Source organism: Garra rufa, chromosome 4 (genome assembly GCF_049309525.1).
Source record: "Garra rufa chromosome 4, GarRuf1.0, whole genome shotgun sequence".
In the NCBI taxonomy this organism is placed as follows: Eukaryota; Metazoa; Chordata; class Actinopteri; order Cypriniformes; family Cyprinidae; genus Garra; species Garra rufa.
In genome coordinates this window covers 4,384,877-4,408,434 of record NC_133364.1, presented here as the reverse complement: position 1 = coordinate 4,408,434, position 23,558 = coordinate 4,384,877, and the positions used below count along the sequence as shown (strand labels likewise).

Below are 23,558 nucleotides of genomic sequence, written 5' to 3'. Positions count from 1 at the left end.
TTACTTTCTTTTTTAACATTTATTTTATTTCAAACTGAATTGTTTTTACTTCTTTTCCCTCTTTAAATGTAACAGCCCTGATCATGTGTTTTATATTTTTTATTTTTTGTAATTTTGTTTGTGTTTTGTCATTTTCTTATTTTTCTTATTTTTCATTTTCTATATATATAGTATTTTTTATTTTTATTTTTATTTATTTTTCTATTTCCATTTTAGTTTACTTTTGTCTAATTTATATATATATATATATATATACACACACACACACACACACACACACACACACACACATATATATATATATATATATATATTTTTTTTTTAATATTTATTAACTTGAGGATAAAAAGGTAAATAAAGGTTAACATTTTTTTTATTTCAAGCAATGGAAATGTATTTTTTAATATTTTCTTTTTTATTTTATCGTAATTTTCTATTCAGTTTTACTATAACTACAATATAATATTTTGTATTATTATTATATTTTAAAAAATAATATTAAATTAATATTATTATTATAATATTATAATATGATTTATTTTATATTTTATATCAGGTAATGCATTAGTATAATGTTTATATATATATATATATATATATATATATATATATATTTATATTACAACTTAATACTGTCTGTTTAATAATGAATTTATTGATTTTATTTTTTATATGAAATGTAGTATTTGTATATTTTGATGAAGTTATGTATTTTAAATTTTTTTTATATTTATTTCTGTTTATATACAATAATTTGTATATATGTATGGATCATCCCTCATTAATTCAGGCCAACTTAAAGCACAGCTCACTATATCATAATGTACATCATGCCCATGTCTAAATTACTAACACTTGTGTTTGTTTTACAGTCAGAAACCAAGCTTTATAATGGCTCAGATAAAGACGTATCGGCGTCTGGAAACAAACTTACCAAGAAGGAGTCGCTCAAGGTACAGCCAAACTCACTAATGACAAAAACTAATCAATTCAGGCTTTCATTCTGATCACTAATGATAATGACTACTAATGTGATGTTTGCATGCATATCTGTTCAGGTGCAAAAGAAGAACTACAGGGAAGAGAAGAAACGCGCCACTAAAGAGCTGCTCAGCACCATCACGGATCCGTCTGTCATCGTCATGGCCGACTGGCTCAAGGTTTGCTATTTAAAATCTGTTTATTCTTACAGAAAACACTTTTTTATGGTGGAAAATCTTGTTTTAATAATGCATGCTTTATTATGCATGTCCAGTAATGCATCAATTCATCATTAAAGCTCTTGTAATGCATCCACAGCTGACAAATGCATTACATTTTTTGTTCTTAAATCCAACGGGACAAAAGCATGATTAAAAAATGTATGTTTTCATTTTGCCATCTCCTTAGAGGCTTTCTATCGCTGCAGGGGTAAACAGCCCATGCTAATAATCACAGTACATGAATACAACAAATATAGCTGTTTTTTTATGTGAATATATGTTAAATTGTCATTTATTCCTGTGATCAAAGCTGAATTTTCTGCATGATTATTCTTAGTCTTCAGTGTCACATGATCCTTCGGAAATTTACTTAATTAATGTATTATGTTTTTTAGGATTCTATAGAAATAATTGAATAAAGTTGAAAAATACATTTTAATATTAGTGTTTAATTATTGATTTTATTAAATTTTATATTAAAAATGTTTTATGTTATTAAAATGTTATATATGTTTATGTTAAACTGTTTAAGTTATAAAATATTATAATATATTTGGAAACTCAATTTTTTCTGGGTTCTTCAGAAAAAAAAAGTTTAAAAGATTATTTTTTAATATTAGTGTTGAATAATATATGTTATTGTTTAAAATGTTTTTATACATTTTATATAAATAATATTAACTGCTTTTATTATAATATACTTTTTAAAATATTTTTAATGTTTCATACATTTTGATGTTAAACTGTACATTATAATACATTTTTTAAATATTTTTAATGTTTTGTATATTTTTATATTAAACTGTTTTTTGTTGTTATTTGTATTTTATTGCATTTTTTTATATTTTTAATATTTTATATAATTTTATTTTAAAATGGTTTTCTTATAATTAAGTAATTTCTTAATTATAGAAAAAATGTAGTTAAAAATTTAAAAGCTATTTTTTTCAATTTTAGTATTTTATTATTGAAGTTTTATGTTTTTAATATTTTATATAATTTTTATTATAAATGGTTTTATTATATAAAGTAATTTTGTTTTATATTTTTTAAATTTTCATATACTTTTATATGAAACTGTTTTATCATAATATACAGTACAGACCAAAAGTTTGGACACACCTTCTCATTCAGGTGTGTCCAAACGTTTGGTCTGTACTGTAGATATGAATTCAACTGAAAAAAACTTGTGAAAAATATCTTTCAGGTGGTCAAATAGCAAATAGTGGAGCTCTGCAGCCACCTACTGGTAAAAGTTATTTGTAGTTGTTTTTTTTACTTTTAAAACTGGATTTTCCAAAAGATGGGCAAAAATCTTACACTAAACCATGTGAAAATATACATGTTATCCCCATGAATTAAAGTTAGAAATGTGGGTCTTTTATAAAGTGAATTTTACATTAAAAAGCAGTTTTTGTATAAAAACCCATTTAAAAAATATTTATTTATTAATTTATATATATTTAAAAAATATCACTAACCCACTGAAAACTGCACAAATGTAGAGTAAAAACTTTAATAAACAGAAAAATATACAGTACAGACCAAAAGTTTGAACACACCTTCTCATTTGGTCTGTACTGTATTTTTAAAAATTTGGAAACATATTTTTTAGGAATTTTCAGAAAAAAAAAAAGTTAAAAAGTTTAAAAGATTATATTTTATTTTAGTATTTTTTTATTGAAGTTTCTAAAGTTTTTATATGATTTTAATATTTTATATAATTTTATTTTAAGGTGGTTTTATTATAATACAGTAATTTATTTTTAGATTTTGTAATATTTCATATATTTTTATATTAAACCGTTTTTATTATAGAATTTTTTTTAATATTTTTTGGAACCACATTTTTTCAGAATTCTTCAAAAAATAGTTGAAAGTTTAAAAGATTATTTTATTATTTATGTTTTTATATGTTTTTAATATTTTATATAATTTTATTTTAAGGTGGTTTTATTATAATACAGTAATTTATTTTTAGATTTTGTAATATTTCATATATTTTTATATTAAACCGTTTTTATTATAGTATATTTTTATATTTTTTGGAACCACATTTTTTCAGAATTCTTCAAAAAATTGTTGAAAGTTTAAAAGATTATTTTATTATTTATGTTTTTATATGTTTTTAATATTTTATATAATTTTATTTTAAGGTGGTTTTATTATAATACAGTAATTTATTTTTAGATTTTGTAATATTTCATATATTTTTATATTAAACCGTTTTTATTATAGTATATTTTTATATTTTTTGGAACCACATTTTTTCAGAATTCTTCAAAAAATTGTTGAAAGTTTAAAAGATTATTTTATTATTTATGTTTTTATATGTTTTTAATATTTTATATAATTTTATTTTAAGGTGGTTTTATTATAATACAGTAATTTATTTTTAGATTTTGTAATATTTCATATATTTTTATATTAAACCGTTTTTATTATAGTATATTTTTATATTTTTTGGAACCACATTTTTTCAGAATTCTTCAAAAAATTGTTGAAAGTTTAAAAGATTATTTTATTATTTATGTTTTTATATGTTTTTAATATTTTATATAATTTTATTTTAAGGTGGTTTTATTATAATACAGTAATTTATTTTTAGATTTTGTAATATTTCATATATTTTTATATTAAACCGTTTTTATTATAGTATATTTTTATATTTTTTGGAACCACATTTTTTTCAGAATTCTTCAAAAAATAGTTGAAAGTTTAAAAGATTATTTTATTATTTATGTTTTTATATGTTTTTAATATTTTATATAATTTTATTTTAAGGTGGTTTTATTATAATACAGTAATTTATTTTTAGATTTTGTAATATTTCATATATTTTTATATTAAACCGTTTTTATTATAGTATATTTTTATATTTTTTGGAACCACATTTTTTCAGAATTCTTCAAAAAATTGTTGAAAGTTTAAAAGATTATTTTATTATTTATGTTTTTATATGTTTTTAATATTTTATATAATTTTATTTTAAGGTGGTTTTATTATAATACAGTAATTTATTTTTAGATTTTGTAATATTTCATATATTTTTATATTAAACCGTTTTTATTATAGAATTTTTTTTTATATTTTTTGGAACCACATTTTTTCAGAATTCTTCAAAAAATTGTTGAAAGTTTAAAAGATTATTTTATTATTTATGTTTTTATATGTTTTTAATATTTTATATAATTTTATTTAAAAACGGTTCTATTACAATATTTTATTTTTATGTATTTTTTTATATTTCATATAAAATTTTATCATTGACATTTTTAATGTTTTTATATGTTTCTAAAATCTAAGATAATTTTATATTAAAATCCTTTAACGAGACAAAAGCATGATTGAAAAAGTGAACGACATTTTTCATTTTGCCGTCTCCCTGGAGTCTTTCTATGGCTGCAGGGGTAAACAACCCATGCTAATGATCACAGTAATAATGATAATATGTGAAAAAAGTCCAGGAGGAAAGGAGGTTAAATCGATCTTCGCTTTGGATCGAGCAATAAACCCGTATGGAGAAACGTCCAGTCCTATGAGTCTGATTTGTCTGTTTCAGATCCGTGGCACGCTGAAGAGCTGGACCAAGCTGTGGTGTGTGCTGAAGCCGGGCGTCCTGCTCATCTATAAGACCAATAAGAACGGCCAGTGGGTCGGGACCGTCCTGCTCAACGCCTGCGAACTCATCGAGAGACCCTCCAAGAAGGACGGCTTCTGCTTCAAGCTCTTCCATCCGCTCGAACAGTCCATCTGGGCCGTCAAGGTACACGAGAAAATTCATGCCGTTCGCATTTGGCATTAACCTAAATATTGTTTTGGGGTCCTAATTATTCAAAGTTCGGAAAAGAATATTAAAGGCATTAAAAAAAAAAGAAAATATAGTAATAAATAATATATATATAAATGTATGTATGTAAATGTGTATACTTAATAGATAGATAATAATTAAAAAATATGAAACATTAATTTTTTTACTAACAATACCATTTAAAAAAGGTTTTGGGTATGTAAGAAGCCTTTTCTCTGCTTTTAATTGATTAAAAAAAAGTGGTAAAAACAGTAATATTGTGAAATATTTTTACAATTAAAAATTGCTGTTCTTTATGTGAATAAATGTTCAATTGTAATTTATTCCTGTGATGCAAAGCTGAGTTTTCAGCATCATTACTCCAGTCTTCAGTGTCACATGATGTAATATTGTAATATGCTGATTTGCTGCTCAAGAAACATTTCTGGCTATTTGCAATGTTGCCAATTTTTTTCTTTTTAATATGTTTTTTTTTTAGGATTCTATAGAAAGAATTGAATAAACAGTTTAAAAATAAATTTTAGTATTAGTATTTTATTATAGATTTTAATATATTTTTATAATTTGATATTAAAAAATGTTTTATCATATTATCATTTATTTTTATTATCATATATAATTTAATAATATATTTTTGTTAAACTGTTCATATTATAATATATCATTATATTTTTTCTAGATAAAAAAAAAATGAATGGAACGTTTAATAGATTATTTTTGAATATTAGTATTTTATTATTGAAGTTTTTATGTTAATATTTGATATCATTTGATATTAAAATGTATTTATTATAATAAAAAATCATATATTTCATATATTTTATATTAAACTGTTTTTAATGTATTATAATATTTTTTTGGGAACTTTTCCAGGATTTTTCAGAAGGAATTGAAGAAAGTTTTTACATGTTTTTAATATTTTCTATAATTGGCGATTTAAAATGGTTTTATTTAAAATAAAAATGTTAACGTTTTTAATGTTTCATATATTTCATTGTTAAACTGATTATATTGTAACATTTTTGGAAACTTTTTTTTTTTTTCAGGATTCTTCAGAAAAAAATTAATTATAGATATTTTAATATTAGTATTTTATTATTGAAAATGTTTTTAAGTTTTTAATATTTTATATTAAAATGTTTTATTGTAATACAAATAATTGTTTTATTTTTTTAATATTTCATATATTTTTATATTGAACTGTTTTTGTTAGAAATTATATATGTAATATTATTTGGAAATAAAAAATTTTCTTCAAAGAATTTAATAGAAAGTTTAAAATATTATATTTTAATATTTGTATTTTATTATTGAAAAGGTTTGTAATGTTTTAGATGTTTTTAGTATTTTATATTAATATTAATGTTTTTGTTTTTAAAAATTAAAATAGTTATATTTGTAATATTTCATATACTTGTTTTTATTACAACATACTTTTCAGAAAAAAATGAAATTTTTTTTTATGTTTTTATGTTTTTAATATTTGATATTATTTTATTAAAAAAATAAGAATACAATTTTTTTTTTTAATAATTTATATATTTTAAATTAAACTGTTTTTGTTATAATATATAGTATTTTTGAATATATTGTATTTTTCAGAAAAAAATATATATTTACAGAATTCTTCAGAAAGAATTTAATAGAATGTTCAAAAGAAAAGATTTGATTTATTGACTTATTTAGAATCTTTGGTAACATTATAAATGTCTTTACTGTCACTTCTGATCAATTTAATTCATCCTCACTGAATAAAAGTATTAATTTTTTTATTAAAACAGCTATGCAAAAAAATAATTCTAAGAGTATGTTCAATATGGGCTCTTGAATATTTATAGAATTTTCCTTATATTAATTTTTATTGGTGAATTAGGTGTTTATCATGTCTGTGTTTGCGTCTCAGGGTCCTAAAGGAGAAGCCGTGGGCTCCATCACACAGCCGTTACCCAGCAGCCACCTGATCTTCAGAGCGGCTTCAGAATCAGACGGTGAGACACACAAACAAACACAGACTTACAGACGTACAGAGAGAGCGCTGTTTGTGACTAAAAGTCGTGTGATGTATCCAGGCCGCTGTTGGATGGACGCTCTAGAGCTGGCTCTGAAATGCTCGAGTTTGCTGAAGCGGACGATGATTCGAGAGGGTAAAGAGGAGATGCCGCAGACCGCAGAGCATTCGCACATCAACTTCTACAGTCTGCTGAGGGCACACAACATGCAGGGCTTTCAGTAAGACGCTCACATTAACATCCAGCTGTCATCTTACCGCTCTTTAGATCAATATTTTATTCAGCAACGATAAAAAAATTGACACTTGCGTATTTATTTTTAACGTCAGGCGTTCAGAGTGTGTGAACAATGAGTAAAAAAGTATTTGAAAATAGTTTTAAATTAGAATTTCATTACTGAAACAGTTTTCAATGTTTTTAGTATTTATATACTTTTATATTCAAAGGTTTTATTATAATAAAAAATTAAATGTTTTTAGTTTTTAATGTTTCATATATTCTATGTTAAACTGATTTTATTATAATATATTATATTTTTGGTAACTTGTTTTTTTTTTTTCAAGATTCTTCAAATTTTTTTTTTTTTTAGAAAATTCAAAAGATTATATTTTTATATTAGTATTTTATTATTGAAACAGTTTTCAATGTTTTTAATATTTAATATAATTTTTTATTAAAACGGGTTTATTATAATAAAAAAAAAATTAGGATTCTTTAGAAAAAAAATTGAATTATTTTTTTATATTTATTATAATAGTAATAAATATAAAAAATAGTATCAATATAAGTAGTTTTTTAATTATATATTAATTTTTGTAAACTAATGTTTTCAGGATTTTTCAGAAAAAAATAATAGAAAGTTAAAAGGTTATTTTTATATTAGTATTTCGTAATTTAAGTTTTTAATGTTTTTTAATATCATATTTAAGTTTTAAATGTTTTTAGAATTTTAAATATTTTATATAAACATTTTTTCCCATTATTTTTTATATTTATTATTTAATAATGTTTTTTTTATTATATAGTATTTTATAATTGAATTTTTTTAATGTTTTTAATATTTTATATAATTTTACATTAATGTTTTTATTGTAACAATTTTTTTTAATTGTTTAAAAAAACACAATAATAAACTATTTGTTCACATGTAGTTCTCAGTGCAAAGGCAAAATAAAATGTCAGAATCTGTTATTTTGGCATTATCAATATTCTATTTGTTGTAAATTTTTGTATTCGATTTCATTAATGTCTTCACATTAATTTTAGTTAGTTTTGTTAATTTTGCTCTTTATCTTTAAATGTCTAAATAATATTTATACATTTGGATTCATCGGGTTTATCATTAATATACTATTATATAGCTTTTATCCATATTTTAAATGTTTTATTTTTTTATTTTCCGTTTCCATTTAAATTTTAGTAAATTTTTTTGTTTTTGTTATTTATTTTGTGAATTATTTTTTAAATAATTTAGCAATGTTTTTATCAATTAATTTATTATTGACGCAGCAAATAAGTTTTAGTTAACGATTTTAACGTTTATGTGATCCGTCAGGTTTAACGACAGCGACCAGTTTAAGGATCCGGACCTGTACTCGGACAAATCGGACCGTGAGAACGAGCAGGAGCCGGAGGAATGGGAAAACGAGGTGATGGAGAAAAGCGAAGAGAGCGACAGCGACACGTCGGAGCGACAGGAAGACTCCTACATCGACCTGGATCCCAACGAGACGCTGCGGGAAACCACGTACGTGGAGCAGGTTCACGAGGAGCTGGGAGAGGTAAAAACACATTATCATCATCAATTATGGAGGTCCTCACAGGCGTTGGGCTGTAGGGTTGGGTGTTATTGACGCACAGATGCTAACACAATATTCAGATGGCTATTTTTACAGCAGACAGCTGGGAGATGAACAGTGAGTCTGTGGTGGATATGACACAATCTGTTCATTCAAGCTGTGTGTGTCGCGTGTGTTTCAGGCCGGAGAAGCGGCTCAGACGGAGACCGTATCAGAGGAGAATAAATCTCTGATCTGGACTCTACTGAAGCAGGTTCGGCCAGGAATGGATCTGTCCAAAGTCGTGCTGCCCACCTTCATCCTGGAGCCACGGTCCTTCCTGGACAAACTGTCTGATTACTACTATCACGCCGACTTCCTGTCCGAGTAAGATAACGCACAGACACAGATGCTCCTTTATAATCACAAATAAAGGACAACTACTGAACATCAGAAATGAAATAAAGCTCAAAAAATTAAAACACTGAAAATTAGGAATGAAATGAATTTTAGTTGTAGTATTACTTAAACTGAAATAAGAATAAATTATTATAAAATGGCATAAAAATTATGAAAAAAAAATTGTTAATAAAAAAAAAACATTTTAATAAAAATATTATTATTATTATTATTATTATTATAAATGTAATTTATTTCATTTAATATTATTTAGTGTGATTTTTTTCCATGTTTGGTCCACTTTGTTTTTTAATCCGTAACTATGCTAAAAATTATTTTAGTATAAATTACGTATAAATAAATTAATTTAAATACATGAAAGAATACCAATATCAATAAAATAAAATAAAACAAAATCTAAAATATCATTTTTAAACAAAAAAATAATAATTATTGAAATATTTTTAATGAAATATATATTTTAAATAATTTCATTTGTATTAAATTAATTTGTAAATGGCATAAAAAAATGTATTGTTAATACTTAAAATAATACATTTAAATATAATTTGTAAATAAAAAAAAACCATTTTATTAAAAATATTATTATTATTAATATTATTATAATTATTAATTTCATTTAATGTTATTTAATATGATTTTTCCATGTTTGGTCCACTTCATTTTTTAATCCGTAACTATGTTAAAAATATTTTGGTATAAATTACATATAAGCAAATTAATTTAAATAATTTAACCAATATCAATAAAATAAACAGAATATATCTAGAAAATATCATTTTTAAATAAAATAAAATAATATATATTAATAATTAAAATAATTTTTTATGTAATATATATTTTTAATAACTTAAGTTTTTTTTATCAATCAAAGTTTTTATACAATACATATTATGATTTTATTTTTTATATACTTCTTGCTATTTAATAATTTATATTTAGCTCAATTTTGTTTTTTCAGTTTTAGTAATACTACAAATAAAATTTATTTCATTCCTAATTATGTTTTGTTTTAAATCTTACGTTTTTCATCTAAAAGCGTCTTTAGCTTTGTTTCAGTTCTGATGTATACTATAGTAGTATATAAATAATAATAATAATAATTTATAAATGACATTGGAAAGGAGCATACATGAAATGGATGTCTTTGTAAATTGTATAAAAATAGGATTGCTAAAAAAATATTTCATTAATAAAGTGTCAAAATCAGTTTTTGTAGGAGTATTTTAATTTTAATTTATTTAGATTTAGTACCAAAATCATTTCAGTGCCAAATTAACTTTTTTTTTCAAGAAACAAAAACATATTTATATGGTTTTAGTGTTAGTTAGCCATTATAACCCTCGTAAAATACACATAAAGGCTTCAAATCAGATTTTAGTTTGTTTTATTACAGTGAATGTACAATAATTGTGTGTTGTTGATGTGATCAGAGCGGCGGTGGAGGAAAACGCTTATAACCGTATGAAGAAAGTGGTCAAATGGTACATTTCTGGGTTCTACAAGAAGCCAAAGGTAAACACAGATTCACCAACAGCCCTTTAGACATCTCAAATCTTTAATTTCCCATCATATTTTCATAATTTTTATCATTTTACAGGGTTTGAAGAAACCGTATAACCCTATAATCGGAGAAACATTTCGTTGTTTATGGCTCCACTCCAGGACCAACAGCAAAACCTTCTACATCTCAGAGCAGGTACAGAACCACAGACAAATCCTCTTTGATTTCAGTCAGTTTCTACACCAACGTAACATATCTGTCCTCCTCCAGGTATCCCATCATCCTCCGGTTTCAGCCTTTTACGTCAGTAACAGGAAGGATGGATTTTGTCTCAGCGGGAGCATCCTGGCCAAGTCCAAGTTTTATGGTGAGACAGAGGATATGCTATGATAAATTAAATCTCTTTCTATAACACACACAAGTCCTGTCACGATACCAACATAGATGCAAGTAATAAACTAAAGAACTAATACAGTAAAACAAAGACACAAATGAAACAAATAGGCCCTATGAAATTTGTTTTATTCCCAAATTCCATTTTTTTCCATTTTAAAGTTTTCTAGATTTTTATTTAAAAATTATATTATTTTTTGATATTGTTTATTTTATTAATATTGGTATTCTTTCATTTATTTAAATTAATTTATTTACATGTAATTTGTAATACAATAATTTTGGACCAAACGTGATAAAATCACACTAAATAATATTAAATTAAATAAATTACATTAATAATAATAATAATAATAATGTAGGAATATTTTGAATTGGCTTTTATTCATGTTAATTTTAATTGCTTTATTTATTTATTGATTTGGTATTCTTTCATTTATTTAAATCAAGTATTCATTTATTTAAATAAATTTATTTATATGTAATTTGTACTACAATAATTTTGAACCAAACGTGATAAAATCACACTAAATAATATTAAATTAAATAAATTACATTAATAATAACAATAATGTAGGAATATTTTGAATTGGATTGTATTCATGTTAATTTTATTTGTTTTTATTTCTTTATTATTTTGATATTGTTTATTAATATCTGTATTCTTTATTTGTTTATATTGAATTATTTATATTATATGTAATTTATAATAAAATAATTTTAGCATAGTTATGGATTAAAAATGTGACCAAAGTGGACCAAACATGGTAAAGTCAAACTAAATAATATTAAAATAAATAATTTACATTTATAATAATAATAATAATAATAATAATAATAATCACCACAATAATAATATATATTATCACAATAATATATATATTAGGGCTGTCAAACGATTAATCACGATAAATCGCATCCAAAATAAAAGTTTATGATTACATACTATAAGTGTGTGTACTGTGTGTATATATTATGTATATATAAATACACACACATACATGTTTATTAAAGAAAAATATTTTAGATTTATATATAAAATATTTATAATTCTATATATAATCTAAATTAAATACAAGTATAACTATTCATACATATTAATATTTTTTTAATCTATACATGTATGTGTGTGTATTTATATATACATAATAAATATACACAGTAAACACACATTTAGTATGTAAACATAAACTTTTATTTCGGATGCGATTAATCATGCCCTTATATATATGTGTGTGTGTGTGTGTGTGTGTGTGTGTGTGTGTGTGTGTGTGTGTGTGTGTGTGTGTGTGTGTGTGTGTGTGTGTGTGTGTGTGTGTGTGTGTGTGTGTATTATTAGATTGTGTATATTTGTTAAATATAACTAATATATTAATTATTAATTATTATAAATATAAATGTAAGTATTTAAATAAATATAATTATAAGTATTTAAAGAACAAATTTAACAAAGTTTGTTGGTGGTGTTTCTCAGGAAACTCTCTGTCTGCCATCTTGGACGGTGAAGCCAGGTTGTCGTTTCTGAACAGAGGCGAGGATTATGTGATGAACATGCCCTACGCTCACTGTAAAGGTCAGTTTGTGCACACACACACATGTTAGCGTCCAACAAACACACGTGAACACCCCAGACTCTATATATATATATATAATATATATATATGAATACAGCTCCACTAACAGCCGTCCCCTGTGTTGTCTTCTGTAGGGACACATCTAGGTATGTTTACATGTTACTCGTTTGGTTAGATACGTGTGCAGTATACAGTCTAGAGTTTTCCTTTAGTTAGCTTATAACAGTTTGGTAACACTTTATTCGTCTTTTAATAACAATAATAAAAACATTATTGCATTATATAGCATGATCAGATAATGTATTGAAATTGATAAATTAATTGATAAACAAATATATTTTATTATATATGTAAGGGATAATCAACGGTTTGCCGTGCATTAAAGGATCTTAAATGCACGACGTGGAGGCTAATAACCGCCCGTTGATTATCCCGCTTATTCCATGGTCATTTGCTAAGTTATAGACAAGTTAAAACTAGTACTGCTCTTTGCAGCGCAATATTTGACTGAATAGGTAAAAAAGACGGTTATTTTCGTCAGTTATGACACGCAGCTCTAGCATTCTGCCCGCTTCAAATCAGACACAGACATGAAATAGTGCGGTAAGATCACATTTATTTGAATGAATTCTAGTATTTGTTTCAGTAAATTATCCATCGACCGAGAGAGAGGTAGATATGACCAGTGTGTGTGTGTGTGTGTGTGTGCGTGCGTGCGTGCGTGCGTACCTGTCTGCATTGCTGTGCGTCTGCGCGTCTCTCTCTACAAATAACGAATTCATTCAAAAAACGCAGTTTTACCACCTCGTTGCTGAGGAACATAATGTAGCGATCTAGTATCTAGGATATTTTAACAATAAGTATCGCGGGGAAGTGCTGACAAGAAGTTTATGTATGTGCGCAGCACAATGCGATCTCCGATCTCTCTCTCTCTCTCTCTGCGTTTGCGTGCATCAATTAAAGCAGTGCATTAATATAGAACGGTGATTAAACTGATTTGGAACTAACTGTGCATTAAACGGTTTTACTGCACACCTGCCAGCCAATCAGAATCCAGTATCCAGACATTCCATGGAATAAATATCTATATATCTATATATCTATATATCTATATATATATATATATATATATATACACACACACACACACACACATTTGTTTATATTTTAAAATGTATTTATTTAGACGTATTATTGCTTAATAAATAAAATGCTTGTAAATTTGTAATGTTTAATTACATTAATGTATATTTATTATTTAATAAAAAAAATTAAGTATATACTATAAATGAAAATACAAATAGATTGTCTGTGTTTGTTTATATATATATATATATATATATATATATATACATGCAGTCTTTTTATATAAAGTATATTTATAAATATTTTATAATTGCAAATCATCTGTGATTCAAAATATTATGGTATTGTGATTGCATTATTATTTTTTATAAAATAAATGTTAATATTGTGTGTGTGTGTATTTATAATATAGAATTTGTAATAGAATTGTTACTACAACATACTCCAAATATTTAAAAATGTATTTATTTATTTATTTAAATAAAATATGTATTTTTTAAAGATATATAAAATAACAAATAATTTGTAATAGAGTTGTTATATTTTTTTTAAGTTAAAATTTGTTTTATTATTATTTAATTGTGTGTGTAAATATTTATATGTGTGTATAATTATATTGTGTATATTTATAAAACATATTGTGAAATATAATTATTATATTAATTATGTATGTATATAATTATAAATATACTTATAAATAGAACTATTTAAGCACATGTAATTGTATATATTTATTTATATAAATAAAATATTTATATAATTTATATAATATAATATAATTTTTATATATATCATTTCATTTATATACTTATATTCATAAATATAATTGTATTTATTTATATAAATAAAATATTTATATTTAAAAAATATAAAGTTACATAATTATAAAGTTTAATTCTATACATTTAATAATAGTAGTTAGTAATTATATATATATATATATATATATATATATATATATATATATATATATATATATATATATATATATATGTATGTATGTATGTATACATATATATATATGTATATGTGTGTGTGTGTGTGTGTGTATATATATGTATATATATATGTATGTGTGTGCATTTGAGGATATTAATTTTATAAATTAATTTTATAATTTTCGATTAAAAAAAATTGTATTTCTTTATTTTTAATCTTTTAGAGTTGTTTATATTTAACTGAGAGTTAATAAAGTGATACCAAAAGCCATCTCTTGGAGATTAAGGTCTATCTTAGCGAGCATCACGTATTTCCGTCTGTCTGTCCAGTAACGTGATTTGTGCGTTGTTATAAGACAATGTTATAAAAGCATGGGAATGTAAAATAACTCTTACTTACTCGCACACACAGAGGTCTATTCATTAATATTCATAAACACCATTAACTAACAGATTAACACACGTTGTGTGTCTCTCAGGGATCCTGTACGGCACTATGACTCTGGAGTTGGGCGGTCAGGTGTCCATCGCCTGTGAGAAGACGGGCTACAGCGCTCAACTGGAGTTCAAACTCAAGGTGTGTGTGTGTTTCTACGCTTATTTCAAACGTTTTCAAGCTTTTGTGACATTTAGAAGAACAGTGGGGCACAGACAGAAAGGCCACACACATCACATCCATATAAAAACAAATGCCACATTGATAACAGCACAACATCTACAAATGAACGATGCTTCGTGTTGCGTGACTCATATTTCTCTGTCATCTCAGCCGTTCCTCGGCAGCTGTGATAGTGTGAATCAGATCAACGGGAAGATCAAGCTCGGGAAAGAGGTGCTGGCGACACTTGAGGGGCACTGGGTGAGTAAAACAGTCAAAAAAACTAAAATAGCAAAAATAATAATGTAATATGCATCTAAATAACAAATGTAAATATAAATAAATAGAAATTAATTTTGAATAAAGTAAAATAAATTTAATTAAAAAATAGATTTAAATATAGAAAGTAATAAAAAATAATTAGACATTTAATTTGCATTTAAATAAAAATATAATAAAAAATATTAGACATTAAATATGCATTTAAAAAAAAGTGCAATTTAAATTATTAGAAATGTAATTTCCATTTAAATAAAAAAAATATAAAAATAGTGTATTAAATAAATATGCATTTCCAAAAATGTAAAAATAAATTATAAAATTAAAATTGCATTTACATGTTGTGATAAAAAAGATTACAAATTATTTTATCTGATGATATCATATAAAAGCACATAAAATAAATACAAATAATAAAAATTAAAATTAAATAAGCATTTAAATAAATATGAAGATAAATAAAAAATATTAGAAAAATAATGAATATAAAGATAAATAATAAATGTTGTAATAAAAATGATTAGAAAATTAATTGCATTCAAACAAATATAAATGTAATAATTAAATGTACATTTAAATAAATAAATGCAATAATAATTAAATATTCATCTAAATAACAAATTTAAAAATGAATAGAAATTAAATTGACAAAGTCAAATAAATTAACTTTAAATAAGAAATGAAAGATTTAAATATAGAAATGCAATTTAAATTAGAAATTTGCAATTAAATAAAAAATAGAAACCGTGTTAGATATTAAATATGCATTTCAATTTCAAATGTAAAATTAATATTAAAATTGCATTTACATAATGTAATAAAAAGATTAGAAATTGTTTTATCTGATGATATCATATAAAAAGCACATAAAATATATATAAAAAAATTATAATTAAATTTACATAAATAATATATGTAATATTAAATAATACATTTAAGATTTAAATACATAAATAAAAAAATTAATTTGCATATAAATTATAAATATAATAAAAAAGAAAAGAAATTAAATCTGCAAAACAGAATTCTGAAAATGTGTTTGGTCATTTGACATGTCAATCAAACTGTCTTAATAGGCTATGCAAGGCTATTTTTGAGCAAATGTAAATGTATTTAAACCTCAAACTAAGGTTTCTTAGATGTCTTTGAGAGGTCAGATGTCATTGCATGTGTTTGTGTGTTTTACAGGACAGTGAAGTCTTCATCAATGATAAGAAGACGGGTGAGATGGAGACGTTCTGGAACCCAACGCCTGATCTGAGGCAGAACCGACTGATCCGCTGCATCGTTCCTCCTGAAGAACAGAGCGAGTTTGAGTCCGAGAGGTAACACTGCTTGTCACGTCATTTATGCAATGCAGAAATGGCAAAATGTCATGGCAATTAAAAATTAAATCAAAAATATGGCTGGATAATAAATCAAATACACACAGAAACTTCACATGAATGGTCTTCATAACAACCTGTCAAAATAAAAGTGGTTTAATTTGAGGAAGTTATGATAGATATATATATATATATATATATATATATATAAAACATTTAAAATGGAGTCCTGAAAAATTAAAACAGAAAAAAAATCAGATTTTATATTTCAGATAAAAAATATAACATGAAATAACAAAATCTTAAAAAATATTTTATTTTATTTTTTTTACATTTAAAATGCAATCCAGAGAAATTAAAACGGAAAAAAAAAATACTGAAAACTGATTTCATATATATTTTAAAAAAATTTAAACAGAAATAAATTTAGTCCTAAAATCAGAATTTAGATTTTAGAATCCAGAATAATTATGTACTTAAAAATATATATATTTAATTGATTACTTAAATTTAACAATAAAACATGCAACAACAAAATCTTGAAAAAAATATTTTAGTTTTTTTTTTACTTACATTTAATATGCAATCCAGAGAAATTAAAACGAAAAAATAAATAAAAATGATTTTATATCTATTTTGAAAAATTTAAACATAAATAAATGTAGTCCTGAAATCAGATTTTATATTTCAGAATCCAGAATAAAATATTAAGTACTTAAAAATATATTTAATTGATTACTTAAATTTAATTTAAACATTTAAATTTAATCCAGTGAATTACATATATAAAGATGTATATACATAAAAATAGAATTATAATATAAAAAAAATTATATATATATATATATATATATATATATATATATATATATATATATATATTGAATAAATATGAATAAAACATTGAAACAACAGAATCCATAGAAATTTAAACAGAAAATGCAATCCAGAGTAACTAAAACTGAAAAAAAAAATGATTTTACATATATTTTCTATAGATTAGAAATTTTTCTGATATCTTAGAAAAAGCACATAAAATAAATAAAATTTAAATTAAATAGGCAGTTAAATAACAAATAATATAATAATTACAAATAATAACAAATAATTTCACTGGATTAAATTTAAATGTTTAAATTAAATTTAGGTAATCAATTAAATATATTTTAAGTACATAATATTTTTTTCTGGATTCTGAAATATAAAATCTGAGAGTAACTTAAACTGAAAAAAAAAAAAAATTAATCCTGAAAAATGATTTTACATATATTTACTAAAAAAATCTAAAATATATATTTTAAAACAGAATCCAGGAAAATAAAACATGAAACAACAAAATCTTTAAAAAATATTAGTTTTTTTATTACATTAAACAGAACATGCAATCCAGAGTAATTCAAACTGAAACTCAAACTTTTTTTTTTTTTTACATGTAAAATGCAATCCAGAGAAATTGAAAAAAGTTGCTTAAATCGCTGGGGTATATTTGTAGCAATAGCCAAAAATACATTGTATGGGTCAAAATTATTGATTTTTCTTTTATGCCAAAAATCATTAGGAAATTAAGTAAAGATCATGTTCCATGAAGATTTTTTGTAAAATTCCTACTGTAAACCTTTAGATTCCAGATTTTCCAATAGACGTATCTCGGCCAAATATTGTCCTATCCTAACAAACCATACATCAATAGAAAGCTTATTTATTGAGCTTTCATATGATGTATACATCTCAGTTTTGTAAAATTTTACCTTACGACTGGTTTTGTGGTCCAGGGTCACAAATAGAATCCTGAGATTTTATTATATATATATATATATATATATATATATATATATATAAAATAGTCAATATTTGATTTGTCATGTTCAGGCTGTGGCAACACGTAACGCGGGCCATCAATAACAAGGACCAGACGGAGGCGACCAATGAGAAGTTCATCCTGGAGGAGGCTCAGAGGAAGGCGGCACGCGAGCGCAAGGCCAAATGCGAGGAGTGGATGCCGGCTCTGTTCGAGCAGGACCCGGCCACTGGAGAGTGGCATTACCGCTACGCTGAGTAAGTCACACCTGCCTGTTCCTTTCATATCCCCTGCTGCCCCCTGCTGGACAGGAAGTGCATTGTCATGTGTCCCATTTACTGTGAGGATGCTGTGTTTCTGTGTCCTAGCACCCGTCCGTGGGATCCGCTCAACGATCTGATTCAGTTCGAGAAAGACGGCTGTATTCAGACCAAAGTGCGCCACAGGACGCCTATGGTACGTTCAGCCAGTGTAGTTAGTCTCAGTACCCAGCAGGGCTCCCGGAGGGACAATTACCTGAGCCAGGTACGTCCTTCTGTCCCCACCCCTCCCTCATTCTACCCACAATCCCCCTCTCTGCTTTCATCTCATCATCGCCTGTCGCCGCCTGCGCTCTCTGTCCATTCCTGAACCAACCAATCGCCACCATTCTGCAAAAGCAACCAATCATCTGCTGCCTGACCTGGTCACATGACCGCTGTCTCATTTTCAGCTTTTGTTTTTTCTTTATGCTCTTTGGCATTTGCAAGTGACTCGCATGCATGCCTGTGTGATTTTTGTTTGTTTTGTTTTTTGGTTTGCGTCAAGGATGCGTCTTTGCAGCTAGGGTCCAAAATTAACATGTGAATAAATGTGCACATTAAATGTGCTTCATTCACAATATTTAGTGATATTGTGAAAAAGTTAAATGAATAATAAATGTAACAACAAATCAAAAAGGATTTGGAATTATATTTGCAATTCAATAACAAATGTAAAAATAAATAAATGATTAGAAAATTGCTGAAATTGTTTTTACACAAATAATCAGTGTAATAATAAATGTAAAAAAGCATTATTAGAATTTATATAAATGCATAAATAGCATTTAAATAGATATAAAAATTAACATTTATATAATAAAATAATAGAAATTCTTCTGTTAGGATATCATATGCAAAGCACATAAAAATAGAAAATAAATTATTAGAAAAAATTTGCATTTAAACAAATAATACATGTAATTAAATATACATTAAATAAATGCAAAAATAAAACAATTAGACATTAAAGATGCATCTAAATAAAACTTTTACATGTGAATAAATGTGCACATTAAATCTTTAACACACTGGATGGAAACGCTGCTTTATTCGCGATAATTTCAGTGTTATTCTGAAAAAATTAAATTAATAATAATTGTAACAATTAATCAAAAAGGATTTGGAATTATATTTGCATTTCAATGACAAATGCAAAAATAAAACAATTATTAGAAATTAAAATTGTATTTTCACAAATAATAAATGTGAAAAAACATGATTAGAAATTAAATATGCATTTAAATAAATACAAAAATATATACAATTCAATTTGCATTTATGTAATAAAAATAATTCTTCTGTTAGGATATCATATGCAAAGCATATAAAAATAGAAATTAAATTATTAGAAAAAATTTGTAATTAAATATACATTTAATAAATGCACAAATAAACACTGCTTTATAATTTCAGTGTTATTCTGAAAAATTAAATGAATAATAAATGAAACAATAAATCAAAAAAATCCAGTCATTTAGAATTATATTTGCATTTCAATAACAAATATAAAAATAAATAATTAGTAATATAAATTGGATTTACATAAATATTAAATGTAATAATAAATGTAAAAAAAAAAACATTAGAAATGAAATGTGCATTTAAATAAATGTAAAAATAAATGATACAATTAAATTTGCATTTATATAAAAAAATAAATGTAATAAATAATAATAAAAATTACTAAATTGTTAACAAGAAATTGTTAGGATATTAAATACAAAGCATATAAAATAAATGAAAATAGAAATTAAATATGCAGCTAAATAAAATGCAGTTAAATAAATGTAATTTATTAGAAAATAAAATTGCATTTAAACAAATAATGAATGTAGTAATTTAATATACATTTAAATAAATAAATGAAAAAAAACAATTAGACATTAAATATACATCTAAATTATTTATATATATATATATAAAAATTTAAAATTCAATGTAAATGTAAATAAATGTAATTAAAAAAAATTACATTTTAATAAAAATATGAGATTCAAATATATAAATGTAATAAATAGTAAATTGAATTTGCATGTAAAAATAAATGTAATAAAAACAGAAATCAAATTTGCATCTTAAATGAAAACATAGCTAGTGACAAAATATACAAGAGGAAAAACTGCTTAATCTCAAAAATAATAAAAAATGATTGGAAATGATTTTAATTTACTTAAATAATGTAAGATGTAAATATTTAAACGCAATAAAAGTAATTAGAAATTAAATTTGCATTTAAATAGTGAATAAAAACATAAAAAATATTAGAAATTAAATTCAGTAAATATAAAAATAAATTATAAAATTATATTTGCATTTACATAATAAATGCAATTACATTTAATTTAGAAATTCCATTTTCATTTAAACAAAAAAAAATAAATGTAATACAAACAAGCAGTTAAATAATAAATAAATAAATAAAATATTAAAAATTAATAAATATGAACATAATGAATAAAATACATAAAAATGATTAGAAAATAAATTTAAATGTAATAATTAAATTTACATTTAAATAAATAAATGCAATTATAATAATATTTTATTTATTATGATTATTTAATTATTTAAATATTTTGAATGGCCAGTATTAAATATTTATACCTCACTTCCCATTGGCAGATATAGAGAAAAGTTCATTTTGGACCCTGTTTTGAAGCCTTTCAAAAATGTTTAAGTATCACATAGACAATTCAGACTGTCATAACCAGAATATAAAGACTGAAACATATGAATGTCCTGCTCTTGTTTGTTTAGGTGACGGGACCAAAGCGGAAACATAAGAGCGACAAACCTAAAAGTCCAGAAAGTGGCTGTTCGTCCCCGGAGCCGGACCACCAGGACTCTTCAGGCAGCGAGAGTATGTCAAACACACACAAACACACACAAAAACACTAATAACACTCCAAAAGCTCATTGTGAACTTTTATTCAGGACACAAGAGCAAACACAACAGCCGCCTCAGAAAGAAAGGAACAGATCTGAGTGAAATCCAAAGTGCCATTGAGTCGATCAGACAAACCCAGGAAGACATTAACAGGTTAAAAACTGCTTCTCACCTCATACTTCATCAATACATACTTGAAAAATGTCAATATTAGCTTTGGTTTGTCTCATTACGGCCGTCTAGGAGCGTCAACGCTTTGAGGAGTCGAGTGGCGAGTCAGACGTCGACGGAAAGTTCGTTCCTCACGCATAGAGACGTGGCCATCATCCTCTTCCTCATCTTCCTCCAGGTCCTTCTCAACTTCATCTTCAAGTAACGATCAAGGAAGACCCAGAAACCTCACTCACTCCATCCCTTCAGTCAGCATTCGCTTTCGTTTCGTATGCATTTGAATTGCGATCGCTGTGAAAAGACGGCCGATATCGGGCTGAAGTGCATCGTGGGATGTTTTAGAAATGACTGTTTACTTTTTTTCTTTAAAACGTGGAAATCTCATCAGCCTCTTATCCATTTAAACCACTCTTTTAAATTTATTTTACTAACATTTTTGCTCTTCATCAGCGCCCCCTGCTGTAGAGGAGGACGTCAGTCAATATTTAAACTAACTGGGTGACTATTATCAAATCTAGGTCATTTTATCCCCATAAAATGAGAAAAAATATGTATTTTGCTCAACAAAAAACCTATTTTACATATTTTGTTTTGTTTCATTTATTTTTTATGAGATTGTTTTGCGATCGCTGCGAAAGGACGGCCAATATTGGTCTGAAGTGCATTGTGGGATGTTTTAGAAATGACTGTTTACTTTTTTTCTTTAAAACATGGAAATCTCATCAGCCTCTTAACCATTTAAACCATTGTTTTAATTTATTTTATTAACATTTTTGTTCTCCATCAGCGCCCCCTGCTGTAGTGGAGGACGTCAGTCAATATTTAAACTAACTGGGTGACTATTATAAAATCTAGGTCATTTTGTCGCCATAAAATTAGGAAAAATTTGCATTTTGCTCACCAAAAACCTTATTTTACACATTTGGTTTCGTTTCATTAATTTTTTTATGAGATTGTGTTGCGATCGCTGCGAAAGGACAGCTGATATTGGTCTGAAGTGCATCGTGGGATGTTTTAGAAATGATTGTTTACTTTTATTCTTCAAAATGAGGAGATTTATCAACCTTTTAACTATTTAAACCATCGTTTTCATTTATTTTATTAACATTTTTGCTCTTCATCAGCGCCCCCTGCTGTAGTGGAGGACGTCAGTCAATATTTAGACTAACTGGGTGAATATGATAAAATATAGGTGATTTTGTCCCTTTAAAATTTGGAAAAATAAGTATTTTGTTTAACAAAAAACCTATTTTACACATTTGGTTTCGTTTCATTTATTTTTTTTATGAGATTGTGTTGCGATGGCTGCGAAAGGACAGCCAATATTGGTCTGAAGTGCATTGTGGGATGTTTTAAAAATTACTGGTTCACTTTAATTCTTCAAAACGAAGAAGTCCCATCAGCCTTTTAACCATTTAGATCATTGTTTTCATTCATTTTATTAATTTTTTTTACCTTTTATCGGCGCTCCCTTCTGTAGTGG

At 25.0% G+C, this 23,558-nt stretch overlaps 1 protein-coding gene across 1 annotated transcript in view; it reads left to right on the top strand.

The window, feature by feature from the left end:
- Positions 1-22,970, top strand: part of osbpl8 (oxysterol binding protein-like 8) — a 45,384-nt gene extending 22,414 nt beyond the window's left edge. The window contains exons 3-21 of the mRNA XM_073838517.1: positions 873-953; positions 1,059-1,160; positions 4,765-4,968; positions 6,917-7,001; positions 7,083-7,242; positions 8,578-8,803; positions 9,003-9,187; positions 10,654-10,735; positions 10,821-10,919; positions 10,995-11,091; positions 12,592-12,690; positions 15,195-15,292; positions 15,485-15,574; positions 16,781-16,917; positions 18,787-18,972; positions 19,084-19,171; positions 21,775-21,877; positions 21,952-22,057; positions 22,148-22,970. Coding sequence (XP_073694618.1) covers positions 873-953; positions 1,059-1,160; positions 4,765-4,968; positions 6,917-7,001; positions 7,083-7,242; positions 8,578-8,803; positions 9,003-9,187; positions 10,654-10,735; positions 10,821-10,919; positions 10,995-11,091; positions 12,592-12,690; positions 15,195-15,292; positions 15,485-15,574; positions 16,781-16,917; positions 18,787-18,972; positions 19,084-19,171; positions 21,775-21,877; positions 21,952-22,057; positions 22,148-22,280 — 2,361 coding nt within the window. The 3' untranslated portion in view covers positions 22,281-22,970. The remainder of the gene's footprint in view (positions 1-872; positions 954-1,058; positions 1,161-4,764; positions 4,969-6,916; positions 7,002-7,082; positions 7,243-8,577; positions 8,804-9,002; positions 9,188-10,653; positions 10,736-10,820; positions 10,920-10,994; positions 11,092-12,591; positions 12,691-15,194; positions 15,293-15,484; positions 15,575-16,780; positions 16,918-18,786; positions 18,973-19,083; positions 19,172-21,774; positions 21,878-21,951; positions 22,058-22,147) is intronic.
- The last annotated feature ends 588 nt before the right edge of the window (positions 22,971-23,558 follow it).